General features: G+C 37.2%; 1 protein-coding gene across 1 annotated transcript in view; it reads right to left on the bottom strand.

The window, feature by feature from the left end:
- ITPR2 (inositol 1,4,5-trisphosphate receptor type 2) overlaps positions 1-17,635 on the bottom strand; it is a 498,632-nt gene that overhangs the window by 137,935 nt on the left and 343,062 nt on the right. Inside the window, exons 40-45 of the mRNA XM_044226478.1 lie at positions 16,274-16,457; positions 15,100-15,356; positions 11,551-11,751; positions 8,957-9,067; positions 5,033-5,128; positions 2,905-3,027 (exon numbers count right to left, since the gene is read on the bottom strand). Coding sequence (XP_044082413.1) covers positions 2,905-3,027; positions 5,033-5,128; positions 8,957-9,067; positions 11,551-11,751; positions 15,100-15,356; positions 16,274-16,457 — 972 coding nt within the window. The remainder of the gene's footprint in view (positions 1-2,904; positions 3,028-5,032; positions 5,129-8,956; positions 9,068-11,550; positions 11,752-15,099; positions 15,357-16,273; positions 16,458-17,635) is intronic.

Here is a 17,635-nt window from a genome sequence, read left to right as displayed (position 1 = left end):
GTGTCACTCTAAGAAAATAAGCAGACAGTTGCTTAACTCTACACAGTTACATATACCGTTTTATATATTCTGCCACTCCTATCCCGTTTTTGAGTTCCTCAAAGAACGCACACTTACTCTCATTTCATAGTTACTCTTACAACTGAATCCCAAGGCTTAGAGTGTTCAGCAATTCAGAATTTCCTTCTTCCCTATACTCAGTCTGGCTTACTCATGTATCTCTGTGTTGTACCATCCTAGCTCTACAAACTACTGCTTTCTCAACGATTTGGTTTTGCAAAATTAAGAAACCTCTATATAGAGGTTTCTCTCCATTCAAGCCATTTTCCCATCTGTGATTTCATCTCTTTGTTTCAGTAAATTGTATCCTATTACTCCTCTTTTTTACTACTGAATTCCCACTCCTTAGACAACTCCACCGTTGTCTTTGAATCTAATCTTTTCTCTCCAAGCACTGTCAATAAATTTAAACCCATCAAGATCATTTACCTCTTATGCCATCTGCATTTTTAACTTCATATTTTCATATTTTATATCATTTTTATATTTTCTATCATTATCCTTCATTCTATGACAGCTCTTGCATTCTTTATACTCATTCTCCATTCTTCTCCACACCCTCCATAGCCTGTTTTTAAAATCTGTACTCTCTACTCTTATACTTCATCTGCTTAAAAATGAACTGACCTAGAAAAGTCTCTTCTTGACCTTGACATTTGTACTGTTCCACACATTATACGGGTAATCTGAGATGGCATTTTTTTTTAAAGATTTTATTTATTTATTTGACAGAGAGAGATCACAGGTAGATAGAGAGGCAGGCAGAGAGAGAGAGAGGGAAGCAGACTCCCCGCTGAGCAGAGAGCCCGACTCGGGACTCGATCCCAAGACCCCGAGATCATGACCTGAGCCGAAGGCAGCGGCTTAACCCACTGAGCCACCCAGGCGCCCTGAGATGACATTTTTAAACCTCCTCTTCACGGATGGGGGTGATTGGTTCAAACATCTGCCACTCTTCTAGTTCCAAGGCTGACTTAGTCAGGCTGGTTCTTCATTTCCCACTGTCTGCAAGCCTGTCAGGTCAGGACTTGTTTGTGTAGCCGCTCACTGGTGCAAGAGGGGACATTTCTCCAGACAGAGTGAGACCAGGTTTTAGTCAAGAAAACATGGGCGGCTGAATTCCCCTACTTCCTTCCTCTAAAATTTTCACTGCTCACTCTGGCCCACTCTTCCTTGTTGTTTTCCTTCCACAATGCTACAGCTTCTGAAATAGCTCCTTCCCCAGGCACATGCTGGGCCATCACATTTTTCTCTTCCTCCTAGTAGCCAATTTGATTTTCGTTTTCAGCCAGTGACTTTTTTCTTTCCACTCACGTTCAATCTTTAGTCATTCCTTGTCTAGAGTGACTCAATTCCTGTCACCTGAATTTCTCTTTCTCTCTAAAATGACAGCTTTGGGACGCCTGAGTGGTTCAGTTGGTTAAGCGTCTGCCTTTGGCTCAGGTCATGATCCCAGGGTCCTGGGATGTAGCTGCATGGCGGGCTCTCTGCTCAGCGGGGAGTCTGCTTTTCCCTCTCCTTCTGACCGCTGCTCCCCTTGCTTGTGTTCTCTCACTCTCTCTCAAATAAACAAATCTTTAAAAAAAAATAAAATTAAAATGGCACCTTTTCTACCTCCTAAACCTCTGTGTTCTTCCTTTAATGTGCCCTTCATTCTGGCTTTCAGTTCCTCAATACCCAAAATTCTCTTTTGTCTTTCTAGCTATAACCCATCTGCCCTTATCTGGGTCCGGTCTACATATGCATTTTGCTATACAATGAGAGGCCCTCAAATCTTCCAGTGATCGAACTGTATTTAGAAAATCAGAGCAGCTTCTTTTGTTAATATATTTTAAAATCCGACTCCTTCCCAGAATCTTTTGTGAAGACTACGCTTGAGTTTACATACTTTATACAGCTCTATAGAGAAGGGCAAGAAGTGTCTGAAAAGCAACTTTTTAACACCTTTAAACAGATAGAGTGCTGTATATGTCCTTTATATCTCAATAAAACTGGAAAAATTTTTAAAAAGTGAGAATAAATCAATGTACTTTATATGTATCAGTGTTTGTTCAATTACTGGTAAGCTGTATGGGAAAGAAGGAAGAGAGAGAGGTAGACCATGCGAGAAGATGACTAGAAAGGCAGGTTGGGGAAAGTCTACAGAGTTAGGACTGTATCCCATAAGAAAGAGGGAGCTGCTACAGACAAAATCAAATTGGCACTGTACATTTAAAATGTTTAACTTCTAAGCAAATCTGCGTTAGATGATGCAAATTTAAAGCTGATCTTTATGTTAATAAAATTAAATTCCTCAAACAACATCTATCAAGTGCCTGATTTCATAAAGAAATATAGAATAGATATGGGTCTTCCAAAGGAATTTTAAAATTTAGCCTCATCTTTGTTAGAAGTCTAGTAGAAACTAGTTAGAGGCTGTCACTTCTGACATGCCAAACTTGAACTCAAAGAGGCCAGAAGGCATCTCCAAGGTTTGTCCTGATTAGACCAAATGTAGCTACCCCCTTATTTCACACTCTATCTTTTCAGTTGGCCTCTCCTCCTCTCTCCTTGAAGCTTCCATTTGTTGTCATGGTTTGTCTGTTTCTCAGGCTCTGACCTGGCATTGTCTCTGTCTCCTGGCCCAGTAGTTTTTGGTGGCAAGTATCATTTTCTTATGGATCAACACTTGGCATAGCTCTGGGAACACAACTGGGCATTCTAGGAATGTTTCCCTCTCCATGGCCCAGAGCAAGGGGGCAGGTATTGTATAAATGATGGGACCAGAACTTGAAAATATAACAAGTCATGACACAAAACACAATTGATAAGATTAGCAATAATATAAGATATAAAATGTGACACCTGATGGGCCAGGATATAGATATTGTGTCCAACATCTTTTGGGGAAACACCATCATCTCCGCCCTCATCCTCCCCATGGTCACATTCCAGTCCTTGGTTATAGGCATTCTTCATCACATCCACCTATCAAAAAAAAAAAACAAATAGGAACAAGATTTGAAATGCCACAAACAACAAGCATTTTACATTGTTTATGAGGTATAATTGAAAACTTTTAATTAAGTCCTAAGACTTGAAAAGCATAAAAGAACTATAAATGAGAATGACCTTGGTAACCACCTTCATTTAAATGAATATGAAAGTATTTTCCTACAATATTGTCTACTTCCTTGAAAAGTCTTCCTTTGATGTGTGAATGTTGACAATGCCAAAGTTCCCATGAATTAGGAGACTCCGGAACCCTGAGAACCATCCATTATATACTCAGTGCCCACTGGGTAACAGGGACAAGTGAAGCTGGACATTGTCCACTGCACTGAGGACCCAACAGTGGGTATAACACAGTATGCCCCCCACTGGGTATAATACAGTATGCACTCTCCTCTAGGAGCTCACTGTCCAGTGAGAGAGTCAGCACATCGAGGTGAATGAAAAAGTTCTACAGCAGCACTAAGTGTGAGACACTAAGTGAAAATAGAGCAGGGGCATGAACTCAGGCAAGAGACTGATGGTGAGTCACATGAGATAAAGGTGTAGGCAGAGAAGAGAGTATTTTCAAAGGCTCTTGTACAGTGCTATTGTTGAATGAACACATAACTCATTGCCCCATTCAACCATAAGAGTAGAGAATATCTTGCTTCTCTTAGCCCGCTGCCTTATAGATATGAGAATTTCTATAAATATGTGTTAAATAAAATTACTTCTTACATTTATCTTTATTAGCCCTCCTCAACACCATTCCTCACTCTGAAAGAGAGAGCAAAAGAATGCCTTCAATACAATCTCCCCGTAGTACCAACAGCGGTGCTCCTAAGACTGGGACTTAGTCATGTGACCGCCAAGTGATGTGGGTTTGAGAATGTTTGCAATGTTTTTAAAACCCAGTGCTTTCAAGGCAAAAAAAAAAAAAGAGAGAGAGAGAGAGAGACAGAGACAGAGACAAACCAAGAAACAGATTCTTAACTATAGAGACCAAAACTGATGGTTACCAGAAGGGAGGTGGGGATGGGGATGGGGTAAAATAGGTGATGGGGATGAAGGAGTGCTCTTGTTGTGACAAGTCCTGGGTGACATATGGAATTGTTGAATTACTATGTTGTGCACCCGAGACTAATATAACACTGTATTTCAATTATACTGGAATTAAAATTAAAGAAAAAGAAACTCAGTGCTTTTAAAGCATGCTGATATTACTTCCTAATTTCCATGTACATGAGGAGGAAAATATAACTTCTACAATAAGAAGGCACACTAACGATCTCTGCAGAATCCCCATCAAGTCTTCATATAATTTCCTTTAGGCCAAGCATGGTACAACATTTCACTGATAGAAACAAGTTCAAAAGGAATTGGTCTTATTTTTATTGTTCAGAAAGAGGTATAAATAAAATTTTTGAGGAGTACAAACATTTTTTTAGACACTTTTCTCCTATATTCCAATACACAAACTAAAGCACACTTATTTTTTTTTTTCTGGCAAAAAAAGAATTTTCACATAGTTTAACAGACTGTGACAATCTGATTAGGAAAAGTGCTTAGAGAAGATAAAACCAATGAAGTAAGGACCCAAATCACACAGATTTTGCCATGATGGGGCCTCCTGAGTCACCTGCAAAGGTAAGCTGTGATGTGCCATTATGCCCTGGTTAGGTAGTGGAAGCCACTAGAAAAAGCCATCTTTTCCCTGACATGCATACCGCAAATTCATCCCTTTTAGGATGAACATTATTAATACAGTTTTAAAAGTTTTCTTGGGGTGCCTGGGTGACTCAGTGGGTTAAGCCTCTGCCTTCAGCTCAGGTCGTGATCTCGGGGTCCTGGGATCGAGCCCCACATTGGGCTCTCTGCTTGGTGGGGAGCCTGCTTCCCCACCCACCCCCCACCTGCCTCTCTGCCTACCTGGGATCTCTCTCTCTCTCTCTGTGTCAAACAAATAAATAAAATATTTTTTTTAAAAAAGTTTTCTTACCAGTTCCCTGGGTCTCATGTTAAAAAGAATTCTTTCCGCATTCTCGCTGTCATGTCTGCTTTCCATAATGGCCAGCAAAAGCTTAGACGCATTGTTCTAGAGATACAGATTGAGTTAATGCACATGGAAAGCCCATTTCATGGATTAACTATCCCTGTTTGTTTTAATTGATATTACCAGGACCATTTAAAAAAAAAAAAACAAACAACTTTAAATTGCTAATTTCATTTGGCTAATTCACATTTTAATATAGAAGGTTTTATTCCATTGTCAACATAAAATAAAAATAACGAGTCATGAGAGTTGTATTCCAAAGAATATTTTAAATATTGGTGAAAGGATGTTTTCAATACAAAATCAAAACCTTATATATAATGCTTTAAAATACACTATTTTCCATCACCATTTTCTAAATAGACATTGTCTTGATGCCATTTTAACAAGATGATAAGGTGAACCAGTATCAATGATGTACTTTACAGAAATGGTATATAATTTAAAGAACTTAGCACAATTGCTTTTTGTGCAAAACATGAATATGTATTAGCATATCAAAATTTTTAATAAATATGAGCAATAATTACTGAGTATTAATCTATAAAATTTTAAATTCATGAGTTAGAAGTAAAGATAAAAATTTACTGGTAATAATTTACTGGTCTCACTATTCGGCAGTAAAATGCAACATCTTTACTATCTGTATTATAGAAAAACAATATTTTCTTTTGTTTAATAGAGGCTAAAAATAGTCTGTGTTGTCTTTGATGTTTCCAGTTCTTTTATAAGCATATATTCTCAAACATATAACCTGTAGATACCATTAATATTTCTGATGAAGTTGATTTATAATCCAAAGAATTATACAAAGTCTTGTCACACAAAGCACAATATCCTCAACATTTGGAAAGATGTTTCTTTACACTGTTTTCAATAGCACTGCCCCAGAATTATGGCAAACTGTGAAATGATAAAAAGTACCTGGGACATATTTCTACAGTGTTTTTGCAATATTTATTTATATAAAAATCTCAAGTGCCACACACAATCTTTGATAGGAACACAAGAAAAGTAACGTTTAATGTCTTTAAGATGTTTCTCAGTGACTCAAAATTAACATCCTGTAAGATATAAACTCGAACTGAATCAGCTGTCTGATATATGTAGACATTCATCACAAAAATTGTGTTAAGGGGCGCCTGGGTGGCTCAGTGGGTTAAGCCGCTGCCTTCGGCTCAGGTCATGATCTTGGGGTCCTGGGATCGAGTCCCACATCGGGCTCTCTGCTCAGCAGGAAGCCTGCATCCCTCTATCTCCCTCTCTGCCTGCCTCTCTGTCTGCTTGTGATCTCTCTCTGTCAAATAAATAACTAAAATCTTAAAAAAAAAAATTGTGTTAAATTTGTACAAATTAACTTGACTGAGTAGCTTAGTACCAAATTCTATCCAACTATTTTGTTCTTTTAGGACTGCAGCCTAAAGACTATCTTTAAAACTAATATTAGAAGCAATGATGTCTGGTGATGATGGTAGCAATGTCATAGACCCATCCTGAAAAAAAAATTAGTATTTTGTAAGGGAAGTGGCATTATTTTTTTCTGGTTCATTTTCAATTTTTGCAGATTTGCATCAATCCTAAAATCCATTTTTGTAATCTAGCATCCTATACAAACAACATACCTAAAATAACAAGGCTCCACGATTAGTGGAGTAATCAGAGTAATCTGAACTGACCCCACAGAATTCAAAGCTCAAACCTTGGCAACATGAACAGTATTCTCTAATGAACCTCACTTAGGAGGCCCAATACATAATAGCTTAAAAATACATCCAATTTTAGAATACCAGTGGCGATACAATTTTTTTCCAACCAATCTTTTTACACTATCTTCAAAGAATAGAAATCTTGTAAATGACCTCAAATCTGAATCAAATTGAAAGTACAAGAACCTATATACACTAAGAAATCAAATGTGTGCGTCAGTGTTAATAGATGATTTTCTTCCAAAGGAAGCCAGAGACCTTTAAAAAAAAAAACCTATTTACAAATTCAAAACTTTGCAGTCTCGGGTCAGTCATGAAATGTAAATTAAAAGTTAAAGAACAAGACATATGCATGAAAAAATGCATAAGACTTCACAATAAATGAATATGCAGAGTTAAATATACTTAAAATTTTAAATGAAAGTATAAATGATTAAGCAATTAAATTTAAGGATGAATGATACAAAATAAACCTTAATTTAGCATTTTTAAATATGACTTACTCTTTGATGTTACAGAGATTTTATAATTAAAAGCATTCTACCCATGGAAGCCTCCTAAAATCTGGCAATATATATTATTCTGTTTTATAAGCATTGTTCTCATATTGGCCATTATATACAGAGCTTCATAGATTGTTGGGAAAGGCACACATGCCTTGTTCTTTAAGTAGAAGACTATATTTTAAATATTTCTTTATATTTTAAATATTTCTTTATATTTTAAAAAAGACTATATTTTAAATGTTTCTTTATGAATTGTGATTAAAGATGAATTTAAGGGGAAATAAACATTTTTCTAGTAACTCAGCTGAAGCTGTCTGTCATATAGGCCGAGGCTGGCTTCACTAATAAAAACATGATGCTCATGGGGAAAAGGACACAAATTCAATCGACATAAGGATCACCTTAGTTCTATTCTATGAACAGAAAGACTCAAGGCTTATACATTTTGCCAATGAAAACAGTGAAAAAATAAAAATTCACCTTGTCTATGAAAAGAAACATTTGCTTATTAGGAGCCCCTAGCACAATCTTCACATAAAAGAGACATATGTGGATTCCATTACATATCTAATCTACATTTAGAAACAAGCTTATAAAAATATCACTTCTATTCTCTCTGGCCATAAATTTACTGATACAAAATTTAATTAAACTGTATTTGCTAGGGGCGCCTGGGTGGTTCAGTCGGTTACGTGCCCAATTCATGCTTTTGGCTCAATTCATGACCTCAGGGTCCTGAGATTGAGCCCCTACACAGGCTCCATGCTCAGCACAGAGTTTACTTAAGATTCTCTCTCTGTGTCCCTCTGAACCCCCACCCCCCACTCCCTCTCCCTCAAAAAAAAAAAAAAAATTTGTTCTGATACTGGACGGACCTATCTTTACAGAAAAATTATATTTAACCGTTTTTTGTTTTGTTTTTTTACCTCTTTAACACTAAACACAGTAATGTGATCTTTAATAATTCATCTGTATTGAATATCATGCCTTTGAGTTTGGGATTTATTTATATAGCTTCTTGTGTATATTCATTTGTCTATTTCCATTTTAAAGAAAAAGTTGAAGAAATTTTTTTAAATGTCATTTTCTTCCTAGGCTCTGATAAATGGAACTACTGGGAAGTATGCACACAGCTTAAGGTAAAGCAGCTTCTCCAAGGGAGTGTAAACACCGCTAATAGTATTTGGCCAAAAAACACAATTCTTATGTAAAAGAAACCAGCTTTTTGAGAGAAGAGAGCCATGACACTAAAATACAGCCCTTCTTTTACATGGTCTAATTCATTGTGACTTGCTAGATAGGATTCTACAGTCTAGATGAATTAAAAATATACGGCATAATGAATGTTTAACACATTTTTTCTTCTGTATAATACAAAGTATAAAATAAAAACAAAGAGAAATAGTGAAACAAAGTGGCTACTTAAAAGAACTTTCAGTAAAGTACCCTTGACTGATACTACCTCAAAGCTTATTGGACTTTTGTTAGGGATTTAGTGCACATTGTACTTTCACTCTCCCTTTCTGTCAATTCATTAGCTGAACAGATGACAATACCTGGGTTTTTACAAGAGCTACTAGAGGATTCAGAGCCAATTCTGAAATGAAGTTTTATATAGAAAATATCACCCCCCCATCCAAATAGTGGATTTAATCTACCTTCAGTTGGAGCACCAGATCCATTCGATATTTACCCAGAGGGTTTATGTCATTTAGGATCAAAGCAATGATGATATCAATCCCATTTGATTCATGAGTAGCAATACACGTCTGGAAAACAAAATGTTTACAAACAATGTTTTACTTACAACATAAAAGTGCTAGGCATCATCTGACATAAAAGAACAGTCACCTTAGTGGCTTTTAAAACAGAATTAAGATTTAACTTTGAGATTAAGTCAAGGGTTTAAATTTGACTTATTCTTTCATACTAAATCTTTTAATTGATTAGTATTGATTAAATGGCTTTGAATGCAGAACACTGAAAGAGACAATGTGTGTAAATAGAGATCTTTTAAAATGAACCATTTTTTATAGAATTTCAAAGAACTTCAAAACTGAAGTTAAATATTCTTTCAGACAACAAATTCTAATATACCCGCCAATAGAAAAGTTAGTGTCTTAAATTCAGAATTTTAAGATCTGATCTCTCCTGGCTAAGAGAATATTCCCCTTTAGGAAAGGAGTGTCCACCTGGTATGTTTGTGGTATGTCAATGTCATTGGCACTGATAGGGCTTATCAGTTCAGCTGCTACTTAATATTGAGTGAGTCGCACATGATGCCACTGCACATCTGGGGGCAGCAGACAAGGAAGACAGGAGCCTTCTATTGTTTGGGGGACATCTGTCTGGTATGGTGGTGGAAGACAAGTTCTGCAGAGTCTTTCAACCTGAGTGATTTATAGAAGGACCTGACGTGGGGAAAGTTTATAAAACATCCTGAGAGATAAGCAGTATTTTGAAGGCTAGGGTCTATTGTGCTAGGATCCTGAACTTAATTCAATGGCTAGAACTTGAACATCAGAAACCTGTGGGCTGGAATTTGTGGAACCACACATTACGATGCAGCAGCCAGTATCAATGGGTCCAAAAAATGGAAACCCAGGTTTGTTAAATGAGAAAGAGTAAACTCAACGTAATTCTGAAATAACCGTTATCTTTCAGAATGGGCTTCATTTTTCCCTTTGCACAAAGAATTTTTTACTCCCCTGACACAAAGGAAAGGTGTCTTCCATCCATCTTCCACACTTCCTGAGGTTCTTCTGATTATTAAGATACTTGATAGACTTAGAAGGAATCAATTTGCAGATCATTTCCGGAATTTTCAGGTAACTGTCTTTTCTCCCACATATTTTCAGAAGTTGGGGTTCAAATTAACTAAATTTTTAGAGTATGAGGGATTCATGTTTATTATCATTATTTATTACTATATTTTTTTTATTATTAGGTTTTTACTTTTAGAGCTTAGCTTAGTAAATTAATTTTAAAACTCAATTTCATCTTTTTATAAGACCAAAAGTGGGGAATACGTGCTTAATAATATAGATATACATGTTTTTTCCAACAACAAAACCAAGTTTCCAAATTTGTATATTTTTCCTCAACTTTCAACAGTTAAATTTCTTTGTATCATTACCCTAGGAGACTGAAATATAATCCAGGAAAACCTAGGGTAAAATCTGTTACCTCCTTTACTGGGTAACATGCAATTACAGAGGGGGGCAGTATCCTCACAACAAATTCTTTACATCAGTAAATGTTGAGTTTTTATTCTACATAACTAGGCATGCATATGTGTGTACCTGTTTATACGTGTGTGTGCATATTTCATAATTTGCAATAGAAAAGCAGCCTGTTTCCCCCCGCCCACACTTCTTTTCTATGTTATGCACCGATGTTCAGTCTTGATGGCTTCTTTGAGATTTATATCCAGAGATGTTTACCACTCGAAAACTCTTTTCTTCCAGGCTGAATCCATGCTTGCAATGATAGCCCCATAACACTTAAGTGTTTGTGAACAGTCAATTAACAAACTCTCAAGTGACTACCCTCTCTTGACTAGCTCAAGTGTCTTATCTTCTATGCCCTCAAGTGTCCTGTCTTCTATGTCCTTGATGTCCAAGAAAATGGAATCGGGCAAACCTTCTGGAAGAGAGGTGAAATTTTACCCTTGAAAACGTAATGTAGTCAAAAGAGCACTCTACTTAGACCCAATCAAAATTCCTGAGTTTTAAGTATGGCTCTACAATATACTGATTCTCTCACTCCGAGGCTGTGGAACATCACTTGATCTCTGGGTCAGAACCTATTCATCCACAAAATGGGAGCAATAAGACCTATTTTGTAATGTTCATAGGTTTACTGCGAGTCTAAAGGAGACTAATATATATGACACACCACAATGGAGTGGTAAAAGCCAAAGGGAGTGTGTTTCACAAATCCTGAGAAAGAGTCACTAAAGATGAAAACTGAGCAACGGTGAAGAAACACATTTCACTCTTTTCGGTAGGTCTGATTTATATCTGGAACATTTTCATGGGAATTTTCTTTTATGATAAAATTAAATTAAAATAGGGCATAGTATTTACTAGTTCAGAATTCAGTCTTTGTATGTTTCGTGAGAAGAGTAAAAATACCTGGCAAAGCAAGAAAGATCTTTTACATGTGGACAAAGCCTGGCTCCTTCACCAGTTTGATCCTTTTGCTAATTAGTCATGAATACTTCTGCGTGAAGAACTGCTTTCACGGTTACCTGATTTTCATGGCATGGGCCCTGGCAATATTCCGTCAAGCTCTCCAGAGTCTGGTTGACCAGTACTACATTCTTCTCGTTGATGTAGAGACCCAACAGGCCCAGGCCACCCGTGGTACTTCCACAGATGCAGTCCAAAAACTGAAGGGTCTCACAGACAAGGTTATAATTTGTTTTGTTGTTTTGATTCCTCAAAAAGTTCTGAAAGCAAAAGAAAATATACCTGAGGAGTTAAAAGAAATCACTGTGCTAATTGTTTTCAGCTCTCTCACTATGTGTGTTTTTCTGACTCAAAAATATCCCCAAGGCAATGTGGAATGGAATTGCTCTTTATAAGAAAGTGTTCACATTTATTAAATTTCCCTTAGGTTTAAGAAAAAAGCTTCCAGTTTTTTCCTCAAGAATCTAAATTTATCAGTATAGTTCATAACAATGTCATTACCTCAAAACTATACAGAGAAGGCAAAAAATAAATAATAGGAAAAGGAGAAGGAAACAAGAAGTTAGAAGTTCATCAGGGAGAGAGGCAATTTTCAAGTAAATGATCCCTCACAACCAGTACCGCTTCAAACAATAAATGATACAACCATTGGGGAGGGCAACTTAGAAGCCCCCATTAAAATATTCAGTTAACATACAGTTCTGATTCCTAAGTTATTTATATATATATGTATACACACATACATATGTATATATATATATGTAATATATAACATCTCTCTCTATATATGATGTACACACATGACTACAAAAAGATTTACTGCACACTTCTTATAATAGCAAAAACTGGAAACCATATCTACCTATCATAATGTGACCGATTTAACAAATACCAGTATATCCAAACATTAGAATAGTGCAAAGCTATAAAAATGAGGTAATTCAGTAGGTACTAATATAAACAAAATCTAGTAATAAGGTGTATTACTAAATGGAAAGTAACATCACATAATCTGAAGAACATTACGTAATCTGAGTTTTTAAAAAGATTTTACGTTTACAGATTAATATGCTTCTATGTGCATAAAAGTCCCTGGAAGGAAGTATAATCTGTTAAGAGTAATTTCTTTGGATGAGTAAATCTAGTGAAAGGTAAGCAGAGAGGGGAAACGTTTATTTTTATCTATTACTTATTTTTATTAATTTAATTTATTATTTAATTTACTTATTTGAATTTATTTCCACCACTTACCTTTTTTTAGGTTTTTTTAAAAAATATTTTATTTATTTATTTGACACAGAGAGAGAGCACAAGCAGGGGGAGTGGGAGAGGGAGAAGACAGGACTCAAACCCAGGATGCTGGGATCATGACCTGACCAAAGGCAGATGCTAAACTGACTGAGCCACCCAGGTGCCTTCCAATTTTTTATTATGGCAAAATGCACATAAAATGTACCTTCTCAAACATCTTTAAGTGCACCACTCAGTGGTATTACATAAATTCGTAACGCTGAACTACCATCACCATCATCCGATTCTAGAACTCTTCATCTTATAAAAGTAAAACTCTATACCAATTAACAACTCTTCATTCTTCCCTCCCTCTCCCCCTGGCAACCACTACTCTACTTTCCGTCTCTCTCTCATTCTGACTACTTTAAGTATGTCATATAAATCGCATCACACAGTATTTGTCTTTTTGTGACTAACTAATTTCACTTGAGGCATAATGTCTCATGGGTCATCCATGTTGCAGCACATGGCATATTTTCCTTCCTTTGTGAGGCTGAATACTATTCCATTGTATGCATATACCACATTTTGTAGATCCATCTGTCAATGGACACTGGGTTCTTTCTACATAATAGCTATTGTGAATGATTCTACTACCTAGTCTATTAAAACAAAAGTATTTTAAAGATTTCATTTTATTTATTTGAGAGGGAGAGAAGGAGAGCGAACAAGTCGGGGGGAGTAGCAGAGGGGGACAGGGAGAGAGAGGGGGAAAGAATCTCAAGCAGACTCCCCGCTGAGTGTGGTGCCCGATGTGGGGCTCCATCTCACAACCCTGAGATCACCACCCCAACTAAAACCAAGAGTTGGCCGCTTAACTCAGTTACCTGAGAGCCTCAAAACTATTTTATAGGAGCATTTCCCAAATTGTTTGATCCCACACTCTTATTAGAAAAATATTTTTATCAGATACTATCCACCTATCTCCTACATGGACAGACCACATGGACCAGGATGAGCAGGTAGGTGCATTTCCAGTGTCCTCCTTCCAGAAGTAATACTTCTGGCCTTTGCCTGCCACAGCTCAGTAGCAGCCCTCTCCACATTGTGATGGGGTAGTCCACAAAACTCATAGTTTCTACCATTCACGAAGTCCTGAGCTTCTCATGTCCTTAGAGGATATTTACTTCCATTTGTATTAACTTACCATCTCTTACCAACTCAGAATACCTGCACTCTAGGTTCTAGCTAGAGAACACAGCTTCAAACTCTGCTCTCCCTCATCCTGGATATGTTCTCTTACAGACAATTTCACCTCCCATGTCATTACGCCATGGTGACGTAAGTAGCACGCAAATAATGCAAAAAACAAAAGCCCGAAATTCCTGGGTACCCCTCAGTCCAGCTGTTTGACAAAGAAAAATGTACCAGAGAAGATGTAAGACCGGGACTATATTCATCTACAAAGGTATCGACCTTTACTGTCCTAAAACATCCACTTCTATATTAACTCTTTCTAATAGAGATGTAGAAACAGAGTCTGTATCTCACTCAAGATATATGAATTGAGCTGGAAATGATGAAAGCGCCTGTAGCTATAAAACCATGAAAGGCAGGGGAGCCTGGGTGGCTCAGTTGATCAAACATCTGACTCTCGGTTTCAGCTCAGGTCATGATCTCAGGGTCTTGAGATGGAGCCCTGCATGAGGCTCGGTGCTTAGCAAGAGTCCTTGAGATTCTCTCTTTCTCCCTCTGCCCACCCCCTCTTCTCAAAAATATAAATCAAGCAATCTATTTATCTATCTATCTATCTTTAAAAAAAATTTAAAAACTATGAAAGGGGTGCGCCTAGGTGGCTCAGTGGGTTAAGCCTCTGCCTTCAGAAGCTCAGGTCATGATCTCGGGGTTCTAGAATCGAGCCCCCCGTTGGGCTCTCTGCTCTGCCCTTCTCTCTCTGCCTGCTGCTCTGCCTACTTGTGATCTCTCTCTCTCTGTGTGTCAAAAAATAAACTAAATCTTTAAAAAAACAAAACAAAACGAAACAAAAAACCCACAAAACTCTGAAAGGTATAGATGAGGCAAATGTGACCTTCCTCAACAAATACCAGAATACTAGGATTCAATGACCCTAACTGAGGCTAAAAAGATAGGAGTTGAGGCTGCAATGGACGATAATACACAAGCCTGATTTTTTTTCACGCGTAAAGGAGTTTTCTCCGCATTTTTCTTCACTTAGACGCAAATGTTTCTTCCCAACTCAGAAGAGCACTATCGGTTTTATTTTCTCTCCTAAAGGACACGTGAGTTCTATTTGAATGTAGTTACCTACGGTCCCAGGCTGTCTTCTCAGCTTTTACACAAACTAGAACAAGTACCTGCAGTTCCCGGTTGTGATTCTCACACAGCAGCTGAAGAAACCGCAGAATGGGCTGCATGATGGCGATCGCAGGGCTCATGGTGACTTCCTCCGCAGACTTTTCCTCAGCGTTTCCCGCTTCCGATCCTGCACACATAATGTCTATTTCTGGATCCATTTCCCTTCGGTAGGCACAGTATGCTTTGGATGTCGCCGAAGAAGCTTCTGTTAATTGCCCTTTCATTCCCTCTTTCAAAAGTAATGATGAATCTCTTACTGAAATTAAACAGTACTTTTATTTATTTCTGAAGGAACTTCCTTTTGCTAATTAAAAAACAAGACAACCAGTTCCCAAATTCTCTAACAATTGAATTAAAAATCACTTGACACAAGGTACAACAATTTCCCCCCAAATAATCTGAAGTAGCAACTAAAATATGAAATTTGCATAGGACATTAAAAAAAGGATGTTAATGCTTTGCCAATTTTAGAAGGGCTTGTGTCTTTCTGATAAATACAAAATACCAGAATTCTTGAATACAAGAAGGTGGGGAAAATATGGCAAACTTCAAAACCTTAATGTTTATATGATTTATATTTACTTCGTCAATGACTTTTTTATTCCAAGTATCAAGAATCTTTCATTAAAGTATGGTACTGTAATTTCTATTCTTCTTTTTTTTAAGATTTTATTTATTTATTTGACAGAGAGAGAAATCACAAGTAGGTAGAGAGGTAGGCAGAGAGAGAGGAGGAAGCAGGCTCCCCGCTGAGCAGAGAGCCTGATGCGGGTCTTGATCTCAGGACCCCAAGACCATGACCCAAGCCAAAGGCAGAGGCTTAACCCACCAAGCCACCCAGAAACCCTTGTAATTTCTATTCTTAAAGTTTGGACTTCACTAATGCTCCAAAGGTTTGGGCAACTGGCTCTTTACTGTGCACTCCACAATAAAGCCAACATTTTCATGTCACTAGTTACTTTGTTCTGATAATCCCTTGTTTGAGTTTGGTCCTGCACAGCTGTTTCAAGGTCAACCCTGTGGCCATGATAATTTAAGAATGGAGCTCCACACATGGAACCACAGTTAGGACAGTGAGACCAAGGTAAGTGAGATGACAAAGATCAGCGAGACTTAGAAGTTGTGTGCCCTTCTGTTCTCTCTATACCCCCAAGTTCTCAAATATTTCTTTACCTCTCATTCGTGGACCAGATGTCATCAATTCATTGTCATCATCCCTTTTTTTGTTACCTAAGTCTATGGTATTAACTGTCACTGTTGATCTTATCTCTTTCTGAGCAGCCTTCATTCGGTCATAGAGAACTTTGAAGAATTTTTCTGACTTTTTTTGTTCGTGCAACTGCTGGTAGAAGGAATACTGTAAGAAAACATATTTTAAGATATTAATACCCAAGGGGAGAAAAAGAGTGCTTGCATGCTTGAAATAAACATAAACATCACGGATGAAAGCACACATTTAATGTGCTGCCCATTATTATTTCATAAATTAGCAGCTTTTTCCAGTCTCCTGTACTATTTAGCATACACTAATAATAGCTTGTATTTGCTTAGCACTTTCCACTAAAATCCAATATATTTTCATGTTATTTCATTCATTCTTGCTGAATATTTTATTTGAAAAATTTACAAGGGCATTGTAAGAAGTTGATCCAAAGAGTTCTCTGGTTTTTTTACATTACTATAAACTCATGTCTCGATTCAACACATATTTATTGAATGCCTACTATGTGCCAGGCCCTGGCTACTACTAGGGATAGAACAAAAAGGAAAAGCTACCACAGTCTCTGCCCTCTGAGTCTGTCACCTAGAGTAGAAAACAGCTACAAATCCAATAAGCTTCCTGTTTTGGTAAATGTGAGTTTACTCAGAGTTACAAAGAGTTATTTTTCTCTTTATCTAAATTACAGTACATTTAATTTAGAATGTGTTACCATGGCAGCCTCACTCACAGGAACCCACTGATAGATACACACTAACTTTTTTCGGTACTTCATTAGCTACATTGCTTTGCATGGGGTCTAGGACAAGCCTGCTATAAAATGTATAAAATGGATTCTGCTCGAAGAGTGAATAATGATACAGAAAGGATTCCACACCAAAATGATGATAAAGTATATCACAGTGAGGCAGAAATACTGAACCTTGAAAATACCTGCCAAATCCCTGTCTGTTTAGTGACTTATGGACATGGCCAGAAGAGGTAGGTGATGGGAAAGGTGATACACTCCAGAGAAGATGGAAGTTGTACTGGGTGGGGAAACTGTACATTACTAATATGAAAATCATGGGATAGGCACAATAGATACAATAGAAATAAAGTAAAAAAAAAACTAATAAAGATAATTCTAATAACTGTACTGACTGTACTGATTAAAAGACAGTTATGTAACCTTGAAGAGAGACAGTGTGAAGAAAACATGTGAAAAACAATGACTCCCAAATCCAGGACAATGAACCATAATCCAATAAATGTAAACAGACAGTTTTGGTTTGTGTGCTTCCTGTACATAGGCTTTGCTAAAAGAATGTCAGGAA

This window comes from Neovison vison, chromosome 12 (assembly GCF_020171115.1).
Source record: "Neovison vison isolate M4711 chromosome 12, ASM_NN_V1, whole genome shotgun sequence".
Classification (NCBI taxonomy): domain Eukaryota; kingdom Metazoa; phylum Chordata; class Mammalia; order Carnivora; family Mustelidae; genus Neogale; species Neogale vison.
Note: the sequence above shows the minus strand (reverse complement) of the source record. Positions and strands in the feature narration are given on the sequence as shown.